The sequence below is a fragment of the Cnephaeus nilssonii genome (genome assembly GCF_951640355.1).
Source record: "Cnephaeus nilssonii genome assembly, chromosome: 1".
Classification (NCBI taxonomy): domain Eukaryota; kingdom Metazoa; phylum Chordata; class Mammalia; order Chiroptera; family Vespertilionidae; genus Cnephaeus; species Cnephaeus nilssonii.
In genome coordinates, this window is record NC_137072.1 from 59,982,853 (window position 1) to 59,995,654 (window position 12,802).

The 12,802-nt window shown below is 39.8% G+C and overlaps 1 protein-coding gene across 5 annotated transcripts in view; it reads left to right on the plus strand.

Annotated features, from left to right (window-relative positions):
• The window catches only part of FAM13A (family with sequence similarity 13 member A), a 296,829-nt gene that overhangs the window by 55,067 nt on the left and 228,960 nt on the right, over positions 1-12,802 (plus strand). For all 5 annotated transcript variants that reach the window (XM_079771464.1, XM_079771467.1, XM_079771465.1 and 2 more), the window contains one exon: positions 5,009-5,218. In XM_079771464.1, the coding sequence (XP_079627590.1) occupies positions 5,009-5,218 (210 nt within the window). The remainder of the gene's footprint in view (positions 1-5,008; positions 5,219-12,802) is intronic.

Below are 12,802 nucleotides of genomic sequence, written 5' to 3' on the forward strand. Positions count from 1 at the left end.
TTGAGAAAGAAGAACAAAGTTGGAGAGATCACAATACCAGATATCACTATATCACAAAGCCACTGTCCTCAAAACTGCCTGATACTGGAACAAGAACAGACATATAGACCAATGCAACAGAACAGAGAACCCAGAAATTGACCCAAGTCATTATGCTCAATTAATATTTGACAAAGGAGTCAAGAGCATACAATGGAGTCAAGACAGTCTCTTTAATAAATGGTGTTTGAAAAATTGGACCATTACATGCAAAAGAAATGAAGCTAGACCACCAATTTACATCATACAAAAAAAATAAACTCAAAATGGATAAAGGACTTAAACATAAGGGAAACCATAAAAATCTTAGAGGAAGCCACGGGCAGCAAAATAGCAGACATATGTCTTAGCAATATCTTCACTGATACAGCTCCTAGGACAATGGGAATTAAGGAGTAAATGAACAAATGGGACTACATCAAAATAAAAAGCTTCTGCACAGCAAAGAAAGCATCAACAAAACAACAAGAAAGCCCACCGCATGGGAGAACATATATGCCAATATTATTTCTGACAAGGGTTTAATCTCCACAATTTATTGGGAACTCATACAACTTAACAAAAGGAAGATAACCCAATCAAAAAATGGGCAAGGATTTAAATAGACCCTTCCCCAAAGTGGACATACAGAAGGCCAAGGGACAGATGAAAACATGCTCAAAGTCACTAATCATCTGAGAGATGCAAATCAAAATAACAATGAGGTACCATCTCACACCTGTCAGAATGGCAATCATCAACAAATCAACAAACGACAAGTGCTGGAGAGGATGCGGAGAAAAAGGAACCCTCCTGCACTGCTGGTGGGAATGCAGACTGGTGCAGCCTCTGTGGGAAACAGCATGGAGTTTCCTCAAAAAATTAAAAATGGAACTCCCATTTGACCCAGTAATCCCACTTCTAGGAATATATCCCAAGAAAACAGAAACACCAATCAGAAAGGATATATGCACCCCTATGTTCATAGCAGCACAATTTATAATAGCTACAATTTGGAAACAGCCTAAGTGCCCATCAGCAGATGAGTGGATTAGAAGACTATGGTACCTCTACACAATGTGATACTATGCTGCTGTAAAAAAAGAAGGAACTCTTACCATTTGCAACAGCATGGATGGACCCGGAGAGCATTATGCTAAGCGAAATAAGCCAGTCGGAGAAAGATAAATATCACATGATCTCACTCATTTGTGGAATATTGTGAACAACATAAACTGATGAACAAAAATAGATCCAGAGACAGAGAAGCATAGGACTGACTGTCAAGCCTCAGTGGGAAGGCACAGTAGGGGGGGTGGGTAAGAGATCAACCAAAGGACTTGTATGCATCCATATAAGCATTACCAGTGGACACAGACACTAGTGGGGTGAGGACATGTGATGGGAAATGGGGGTTGCCAGGGAGATGTCAATGGAAAAAAGGAGACATATGTAATAATTTAATCAATAAAGAATTTATTAAAATACATAAGTAAATAAAAAATATTATAATAGCTACTAGAGGCCTGGTGCACAAAAATTCGTGCACTGGAGAGAGGGCCTCTCAGCCTGGCCTGCTCCCTCTCACAGTCCTGGAGCCCTCAGGGGATTGTCCTACTGACGGCTTTGGCCCGCTCCTCAAGGAGAGCGGGCTTAAGCCACAGTCTGGACTCCCTCTGTGGGAGGCGACCTGGCTGATCAGGGAAGGTGCCGCCCCAATTATTCCGCTGCTACTGCTGCCACTGCCAGCCACAGGGGCTGCAAGGCCTGAGTCCTGGGCCTCACAGCTGCCTGAGCTCCAGGCCTCACAGCTGCCCGGGCTCACGGCTGCCTGAGCCCTAGGCCTTGCAGCCGCCAGGGCTCACAGCTGCCTGAACTCCAGGCCTCACAGCTGCCGTGGCTCAAGGCTGCCTGAACCCAAGGCTGCCATGAGTGCAGCGCTGGCTCCCCTGCCTGTGCCCATTCTGGGGCCTCCCGAGCCACCATGCCGGCTCGGGCAGGCCCCTCCGCCTCTGTCTCCGTCTCTGCTTCGGGTCTCACCTGCGTGCAACCTCCTCCTATCTGGTCGTGACCCATTACGGAGTCCCGGCCTAATTTGCATACTACCTCTTTATATATAGAGATGTAAGGGCCAGTGGGGTATTTGAAATATCACGGGGATTACTCTGTAAAGTATATGATTGTCTAACCACTATGTGGTACACCTGAAACTAATACAGAATAATATTGAATGTGAAGAATAATTGGAAAAAAATGGAAAATTGTATATGTTTTTCATCACAATAAAAAAAAATTTAAGATAAATGATCCAATAAAAAAATGGGCAACAGACGTATATAGAATCTTTTCGAAAGAAGACAGAAGGAAGGCCAAGAGACTCATGAAAACATGCTCAAAGTCACTAATTACCCGAGAGATGCAAATCAAAACGACAGTGCGGTACTATCTCACACCTGTCAGAATGACTGTCATCAACAAATCAACAAAAGACAAGTGTTGGCGAGGATGCGGAGAAAAAGGAACCCTTGTACACTGCTGGTGGGAATGCAGACTGGTGCAGCCACTGTGGAGAACAGTATGGAGTTTCCTCAAAAAACTGAAAATGGAACTCCCATTTGACCCAGTAATCCCACTCCTAGGAATATATCCTAAGAAACTAGAAACACCAATCAGAAAGGATATATGCACCCCTATGTTCATAGCAGCACAATTTACAATAGCTAAGATTTGGAAACAGCCTAGGTGCCCGTCAGCAGATGACTGGATCACAATGGGATACTATGCTGCCATAAAAAAGAAGGAATTCTTACCATTTGCAGCAACCTGGATGGAACTGGAGAGCATTATGCTAAGTGAAATAAGCCAGTCAATGAAAGAAAAATACCACATAATCTCACTCATTTATGGATAATAAAGAACACTATAAACTGTTGAACAAAAAGGTAGATACAGAGACAGTAAAGCATCAAACAGACTGTCAAATTACAGCGGGAAGGTTAGGGAGAGGTGGGGGAGATAAGAGATCAACCGAAGGACTTGTATGCATGCATATAAGCATAACCAATGGATGCAAAACACTGGGGGATGAGGGCATGTATGGGAGTGGGGTGGGGGGGCGGCAATGGTAAGATATGTACACATATAATACCTTAATAAAAAAATGGAGAAAAAAAAAGCTAAAAAAAAAAATTTTAAATTATCAAGCCCAGCTGGTGTGACTCAGTGATTGAGTGTCAGCCTTTGAACCCGGAGGTCACAGTTCAATTCCAGGTCAGGGCACATGCTGAAGTTGCAGACTCGACCCCTAGTGTGGGGACGTGCAGAAGGCTGCTGGTGGATGATTCTCTCTCATGACTCATGTTTCTATCTCCCTCTCTCCTTCTCTGAAATCAATAAAATATATTTTAACAACAAAAAAAAAAAGAGCAAGACAATTTAGCAGGTAAGAGAAAGAAGTAAGGGCTGATATAAACAAGCCCTTCCATTTTAATAATTCTAATAGGACTCAATTCTGTGTCATTGCTAAAGTTCACGATTGGGTTCTCAAAGAAGAGTGGCAAGTTAAGTCCTTGGGTTACTCTTTCTTAGAATGATTGTTTCTGACATTTCACACATACCTTCATGGTCTGGCTCACTTGCTTGTGTGGTGTGTCATCTCCCCAAACACAGTACACTGAGCTGAAAGTCATTATCTTCTGCCTAAACTACCCATCACCCTTTACCCCACTTCGCCTTATTCTTGACAGTGCTTTTTTCCCTGGATTTCTGTTTTCAAACCTTACCTTTCAACTCTTACTCTTCCTTTACTTCCCTTCTGTACTAAGTTACCAAATCACCTTTATACGCTTTTTTTCACTTCCTTCCCACCATAAGTTCTGTCCGATTGCCTGACAGTTGAATATAGTTTCCAGAAGGCAAGTTCTCTGCCCTCTGCTTTCCTTACTTGTTAGCTAGGAGGTCTTTCTTAAACCTTGATTGTATTGGGTTCCCCTCTTGAGCTCCCCCACCCCCCACTTGAAAATGTGCTCCAATGATAAAGTCTGCAGTCTTGAACTTGGCATTCATGGCCCTATCCCATTTCTTCCATTTATTACCCCATCACTGTTTGACCTAAACATTCCACATTTTTATCTGCCTACCTTTCTTTATTCTGTCCTGACTCTGCTTCTTAATTCATATAGTTGTTCTTTTTGTGAGAGATAAATCAAGGTTTTGTGTGTTCTGTTGCTTAATTCTTTTGGGGCCCCCTTAAGAAAAAGAACACAAAATTAAAAATACTAAGTTAGGGACAGAGCACTGGAAAGGACCCAAACAAATGAGGGGCCCTAAAACTTAAACTGCATTAGTTTCACGTATGTCAGCCCCAGCCCTTCCATCTTGCTTGTATTTTAGCCAAAATTATGCAAAGGAGCCAAAGGTTTCCTCCATGAAGCTTTCGGTTGACCCCAGCCAAGACTAATATCGCCGGTTAGCTGAAGGCAAGGATCTTGTCTTATACTACTTTATAGTCTCATAGAGTCTTATACCTTAAATTTAGTGATTGCTAAAGAAGTATTACTTCTTAATTAAATTATTACAAAATAATCAGAGTTGAGAAGTTTCTTATATACATGCTATTTTTTTTAAATAGTTGTTCTCAAAATGCTAAGCTGTTATTGGGGCCCAGGGTTAGTTTCTGTTATGTACTCTATAAGATTATGAATGAAATTTCTTTGTAGAACCGTATATGTTCTGTGGTTATATATGTCCTAACATAATTTTTAGAGGTCAGCTTTTATAACAGTTACGTATGCTCTTTTTGTTGGTATGTTGTAGACAGAGGATGTTTTATTTTAGGAAAACATTTTTACAAAATATGAAACTTGGTTATTATATAGTATTCAAAGAATCCTGTCCTGAGAGTTATTTATTTTTGTTGTTATTGACCTTTAGAGCTTGTATCGGTAAGTGACCTCTGTTTATTTCCTGTGTGTCTACCTCACTGTTCCAGGACTCACCCAGGAAGGCCTTTTTCGGGTGAATGGCAACATGAAGGTGGTGGAGCAGCTGCGCCTGAAGTTCGAGAGCGGCGTGCCCGTGGAGCTCCGGGAGGATGGCGACGTGTGCGCAGCGGCCAGTCTCTTAAAGCTCTTCCTGCGGGAGCTGCCGGAGAGTGTGATCCCCGCGGCCTTGCGGCCTCGGTTCATTCAGCTCTTCCAGGGTTAGTGCAGTAAATCCTTTCGTGAATTAAACAATTTCACTTTCCAGTTAAAACTAAACTTTTAGCACTAGCCGATTTGGCTCAGTGGATAAGATCTTTGGCCTGCGGACGGAAGGGTCCCGGGTTCCATTCTGGTCAAGGACACATGCTCGGGTTGCTGGCTTGATCCCCAGTGTGTGTGGGGGTGTGTGTACAGGAGGCAGCCGATCAATGATTCTCTCTCACCATTGATGTTTCTCTCTCTCCTTCTCCCTTCCTCTCTGAAATCAATAAAAATATATATTTTTAGAAACAAAACTTAAATATTAAATATTTTAATTTTAAATAGTTAAACTGGAAATATTAAAATGAGCTTTTACATATTTGTCATCTCTCTATAATCACCATCTTGCTATTTTACTCTAGGCCCCCATCTTCTACCCTAAAATAATACTAAGCTGATTATGAATACCATTACTAAGTGGAATTCCTAAGACTGTTGGTATAGGAATACTTCAGTAACATAATAATAAGAAGCCCTTATGCTTTGGGGTCAAAGAATTCTTTTCTGACTAACGATTGCTATAGGACAGTGATGGGCAACCTTTTGAGCTTGGTGTTTCAAACTTCGCCAAAAAACTGAGCATAACTCGGGTAGTGTGTCCCTTTGAGGAAAAAACATTTCGCGATATTTGTAGTTTAAATAACATAAATGTTTCATCCTCGGCATGCGGCCGCCTCAGCGGCCGCGTGTCATCAGAAATGGCACTGACACGCGTGTCAGAGGTTCGCCATCACTGCTATAGGAGGAGTGAGAATACGGCATTAAATCTGTGTAGGAAATAATAAGTGCATTGTATTTGGTTAGTGATCTTTGAAAGTGACAGGTCACTTCTTTTTCTCATAAACAAGATTGAATCCTAAGATAACTGTATTAATTCTGTGAGGTAAAATTGATTTATGATTGTAGTATGAAGTAATTTTAAATGAGGAAACTTCTTCTTTTTTTTTTTTTTATTCTCACCTGTGGATGAGTTTAGTGATTTTGAGAGAGAAAGGAAGGGAGAGAGAGAGAAACATCAATCATCTACCTCCCACACTCGCCCCTACCAAGGATCCAACCCACAACCAGGCATGTGCCCTGACTGGGAATCGGACTGGCACGAATGATGCCCAGCCAACTGAGCCACACCGGCCAGGGCATAATTTTTTATTTTACTAGTTTCTCATTCCTTGAAAACCTCTGGGGCTAGATCGGAGATGTTTCATAAAGAAAGTATCAATGGAGTACCTGCTAGTTGTGTACTAAACTGCTGAGTAGAGGGAATAAGGTATCAGATTGTGTAACCTCTGTAAAAAGAAACTTCTCTCTTTACTAACCCAGGTGGAAAATAGAGTTACTCTTACTGAGGGTGCATCTGGTCACTCTAACGCTGGAGGTGTCAGTGCTGGTTACAGACTCTCTGAAAGCAGTTACAGTATTCTCATCTCCCCTTTTCGACTACACATCGATATCTAATGAAATATTTTTGCTATAATTTCCTTAATAAAGACTACACTGCTTTCATGTTCGTCCTCATAATAACAGATTAGCTTTCCAGATATTCTGTCAAAACTCAATGCCAGATTTCTTTTTTTTTTAATGTTGTTATGGACCTTCAGATTATTTCCTGTATAAAGAGCAAGCTACCTCCTAATTGAATAGCTTAAAATTCTTAGATCAAGATCCTATTTTCCATGCTAAAGAGCATGGAACTCTAGAGCCTCAACTACGTATTTTTCAGACATTTGAGCTGAAGAGAGTCTGGACGCCGCCCCAGCATCCCTGCTGTGGAGCAGCGTTTGGTTTTGTAGACAACGGGGCCCTCTGTGGAAGAGTCCATTTACCTTTTCACTTTCTAACAGATTATCAGCTTTAGGAGCTGTCTGGTGTCAATCAGAGATTATTATTACGTTTCCAGGTATTTATCGAAAACTACTTAAAAGGTGATTTCTGTAAGAACGTTTTGCTCCTGTCACAGGCCTGGTGTGGACAATTTCTAGTTAAGAGATCATCTTTTTCTGTTTTCATGTGACACTAATCTCTGATTGCAAGGACTCGCCTTCCTTAATTGAGGTTTTTAAAATAATTATCTCAGTTTGGCTATATTCCATGCCTTTGATCCTTTATCCTTATCTTGGTGGGCCAGTAATATATGTTTTCTCTTTTTTATAGTCTCAGGTGTGTTTGGGGAATAGATATGAATTGCAAACAATAAAAAGACTTTAGGATAGGATTAATTTAATTTAGGATTAACTAGAAATCCCTTTCTGTGAATGTTCCCTACTGAAAAATCTGTAATATAAATGCAAATATTTCTATCCCATAATTGGATATGGAAGGGCCACCCTGGCAAAGGGGGCTTGTCAGACTGTCATGAGTGGAAATTAATAAATTAGGAAGTTTTGAGACAAGGTTGAATTAGCACCAAGGAGAGCTGATGCAGACTATACTTTGACAAGCCCCAAGGCAGCTATTATTCTTCAGGAATTCAAATCTTTTCTATCTGTACCTAGGGTGGGGCCTTTACTTTTAGAATGCTTCAGCCTGTCAGACCTGATCTTTTGTCCTGAAAGGAAGAAGCAGTCTTCCACTTTCTAGGAACCTTCTATGGCTGACTAATGCTTCCTCCTTACCTTCAGGTGAATTTGGGACTTAGCCCAAAGACTCATGCTATTAGCTTGGTAGGATCAGATGTATACTCTTTGTGGGGTCCTTTTTTCTTTTTTAATCTAATTTTTCTTTTATTGTATTTTTTTATTTTAAGAAAAACAATTTTAAATATAAATGTGTATCTCAGCGATCCAGCTGTTTTTTTTGTTTTGTTTGTTTTTTATTGATTTTTTACAGAGAGGAAGGGAGAGGGATAGAGAGTTAGAAACTTCTATGAGAGAGAAACATCCATCAGCTGCCTTCTGCACGCCCCCTACTGGAGATGTGCCCGAAACCAAGGTACATGCCCTTGACTGGAATAGAACCTGGGACCCTTCAGTCCGCAGGCCGACGCTCTATCCACTGAGCCAACCGGTTAGGTCCAGCTGTTTTTATTTAAGAAAGAAGAAAGATCCTGATGTGGCCTTCAGACAATTGGTCAGTTAGTACAAATAATGGAAATGAAGAGGGAAAGTTATTATGGGGCCATGATGAGTAAAATGAATGTCAGTGCTTAGGAGATGGGGGATTGGGGCTGAAGATGTGAATTTCATAGTCATCTACATAAACTCATCAGTCTTCATACTTAGCATTCTGAATATTATAGCTGTAAAGAGATGACAGTAAGCTAATTTTATGTATCTTCCATTGTGCTTTAAGTGCCTATTCTGTGCCAAGATTGTGCCTAGATGCTTTATGTATGTGTGACCTCTAAACCCATTACAGCTACTACTACAAATACAGTTAACCTTGACCAATGCAGGGTTAGGGGCACCAACCCCCTGCACAGTTGGAAATCCACATACGGGTTTTTAAACAAAAAAAAAAAATTATTGATATGAGAAAGAGAGAGCAACATCGATTTGTTGTTCAATTATTTATGCCTTCATTGATTGCTTCTTGTATGTGCCCTGACCATAGATAGAACCTGCAACCTTGGCATATTGGGAGGACACTCCAACCAACGGAGCTACCTGGCTAGGGCTCCATGTATAGCTTCTGACTTCCCCAAAACTTAATGACTAATAGCCCACTGTTGACCGGAAGCCTTACCAATCACATAAGCAGTCAGTTAACATATTTTTTATTTATATGTATTATATACTGTATTCTTACAATAAAGATGGCAAGACAAAAGAAAATGTTATTAAGAAAATCATAAGGAAAAGAAAATACATTTACAGTATTTACAAGGGGGTTGGGAGGAGGACACGCATATAAAGGACTCATGTAGTTCAAACCCATGTTATTCAAGGGTCAATTGTATTTCAGTGAATAAGGAAAGTGAAGCTCAGTGAGGGTAAGTTAATTACTTTATAGCACATTGGGAACTGCCTCGCTGCAAAGCCCACACTTCTCCCAGCATATATTGTGCATTAGTCAGCTTGGGCTGCCATAGCAGAATGCCACAGACTGGAGGGCTTAACCAAGAGAAATTTATTTCCGCACAGTTCTGGAGGCTGGAAGTCCAGGATTCAAGGTGCTGGCAGGGGTGGTTCCTGGTAAGATCTCGGTCCTTGGCTTGCAGATGGTGCCTTCTCACTGTGCCTTCACTTGGCATTTTCTCTGTGTGCATGTTCTCCTACTGTCTCTCCCTTCTTAGAACCCTACTTCTAAGCCCTCATGTAACCTTAATTGTCTTCTTATAGGCCCTATCTCCAAATACAGTCACACTGGGGGTGAGTAGGGCTTTAACCTGTGAATTTTGTAGGGACAGAATTCAGTGCATAACACTGTGCTTTTAAAAACATATGACATACCCCTCCGGCATTGCTCAGTGGTTGAGCATCGATCTGTGAACCAGCAGGTCCCAGTTCCCGGTCAGGGCACATGCCCAGGTTGCAAGCTCAAACCCCAGTATGGGGCATGCAGGAGGTAGCTGATCAATGGCTCTCTCTCTCATCTCATCAATTACGTTTCTGTCTCTCCCTTCCTCTTTGAAATCAATAAAAATATTACAAAAAATATATCACAGTTTAAAAAAGAAAGAGACAAAAACATATCACAATTTGGTAAGTGTACGAGTAAAAATTAATTAGTAAAGAGCCTACAGTGGATGCTACTTAGGTGGTCTCTGGGATAGAAATTATTATTACATAATTTGTTTTTTGTCTTGGAAATCTTTAATGGCTAGCACAGCTAAGAGTAAAGAATGATTCTAAAATCCGTGGGAAAAATTTTACTGGGGTGTGTTTTCTTAATTTGTATAGATAATTTTTTTATGTCTTTAGTTTATGTTTTAACATTGATTCTCTTTGAGAATTTATTACTTGCAGTGACAATAGATTACCACTGTTTAGTTTAATGTCTAGCAGATGTTTTATTTATATAGTTTAAAACCTAGCAAGTATTTTATTTATATAATCTCTTGATCCGAGCACCAGCCCTAATGTGACATTATTTCCTAGCAGATTTTCACTGATTCTCATTTTTTTCAACTGGTTCTTCACTATAGCCCTTAGCTGCCTCAGGTATCCAGGAATCCAGTGATACCCAGAGACTAAGCCTCAGCACTCCTACCTGATAATACACTTGCCCAAATGCATGAGTGGCGGTAAGCTCCCTGGAGACTGACAGGCTTTGGAACCGTCTCTCTCTTCAGTCACTTGCATTCACTTCCAAACGTCTTTGCAATCTCATCTACTTCTGTCTTCTCTGCTGTTTTCGTTTGCCCTTGGGAGCTTATGCTTTTTGAACATTATTTTATTGTCATTATAATGGAATCTTGGGGAAAATATGTGATCACTCCTTCTTTAAATGGACATTCTCCTTTGCCTCCCCCGCCCCACACTTGATTTTAAATGGAACAGAATTTTATAATAGCTGTGCAAACAATATGTGAGAATAAAGTGCCTGTGAGTTTTAGTTTATGAGTGTTTGATAATTTAAACAGCAACTGTTTTTCTTAAGAAAAGCACCCTAATATTAGGCCATTTTTATGAGTACAATGTCCAATTGTAAAGAAATCTAATTTAATAAGCTGACTTGTGCTTGAGCCTTGAGTTCTGCTTTTCTTCATTATGTGAGGAATTCACTCAGAAAGTTTAAGTCAAGCTTGTCTTTTAACCATACTGCATATCATGATGACACTTGCATTGTTTGCAATCAGCTGAGTGGTTTTTACCTTGCAGATGTTGGCTAGTTATAATACTAATTAAGTCATCACTCTTTGGATAGTATGAGCTCCATAGGAAGTACATGACATATTTCCTACCCTAGGTTAATTTCTTCTTACTGAGAAGTTCCTTTTCTTTTGAAATTATTCAACCTTCACAAATTTCTGTGTCTATGAAAAACAGAATCATTATATTAAACTTCAAATTTAAGCCCTTTTCATTTTCAGTTTGTGCCTTTTAGGCATTTTATAAGCAATAGCAAGTATATAAACTATTCTTTTCTTCTGGATGAAGATCTAAATGTAGAATAGAATTAAAAGGTTGCCATTGGCATTTCTGCCCAAGGTGCCAATCATTCAGATTGTGAAACCTGCACTGGAATGAGTTGCAGATGTGGTGCCAGGAAGCCCAGGTTTCCACATGTGACTCCATACATTGTGATGACATTCCTGTTGGTTCTGCTTCTATCAGATCCAAGTGACGGGAAAAACATTATTTGTGTTTATGATACTCTGTGATCTCTAAGATTGTATATCCTGATAACTAGATGATCTTTTCTGTACAGAGCACATATATAAATCTTTTTTTTTCCTTTGATGCTGTGAGATAGTTATAAGTAATGAGTGGGATTATGCAAATTCTGAAAGAGAAGCCATGGCTAAGCAAAATTCTGCATTAGAGCTGGTCTTGAAGTATGTGTGCGTGTGTGCATGTACATTTGTTGAAGTCTTTCATCTACTGTCCTCTTTTCAGTTCTCTTCATTCTTGACAGATTATACCTTTAAAATATTTTATTGTCATTTTAGTGAATTATTAGGAGAAAAGTAGATAAACTTATCTTTAGCTGTAACTTCTCTGACTTTTTCCCCCTATACTTGATTTTAAAGCAAACAGAATTTCCTTTTAAGAGGTTTATTGAGATATAATTTACACATCATAAAATTGACCCTTTTGAAAGTATATGATTTAGTGATTCTTAGTGTATTCACAAAGTGCAACTATCACCACATCTGGTTTTAGAACATTTTTATCACTTCAGAAACAAATTGGAAGTGTATTAGCAGACACTCCCCATTCCTTCCTCCTTCTCCCCTCCGCCCCTCCACTTCCCCCAGCCCTGGGCAATCTGTCTATATAGATTGCCTATTATGGACATTTCCTATAAATGGAATCACACACCCTGTGGTTTTCTTGTGACTGGCTTCTTTCACTTAGTATAAGTTACAAGGTCCATTCTTGTTGGAACACATATCAGCACTTCCTTCCTTTTTATGGCTGGTTAATATTCCCTTGCATGACTGTACCACACTTTAATTATCCATTCATTCATTGATAGACTTTGGGCCTTTTTCACCTTTTGGCTATTATGAATAATGCTGTTATGAACACTTATTTACATGGTCTTATATGGACATAACCTTTTGACTAGCTGTGCTGTTATGAACACTTACCTACAAATTCTTATGTGGATATGTGCTTTCATTTCTCTTGAGTAACTGCCTAGGAGTGGATTTGCTGGGTCAAATGGTAACTTTATGTTTAACATTTAAGGAACAATTTTCCAAAGTAATTGAACCATTTTACATTCCCATCAGTAATGAATGAGAGTTTTAATTTCTCTGCATCCCGCCAACACCTGTTGTTATTTGTGTTTTTTATTTTAGGCAATAGAATTTTGTAATAGCAGGAAGATTATGGGCCTGCAGAGGAAGGAGAGGAGACCAAGCCCCTTCAAGGCCAAGAGATAAGGTCTATTAGGGAATTTTGGAATTAATTATTATGAACTGAGTGAAATCC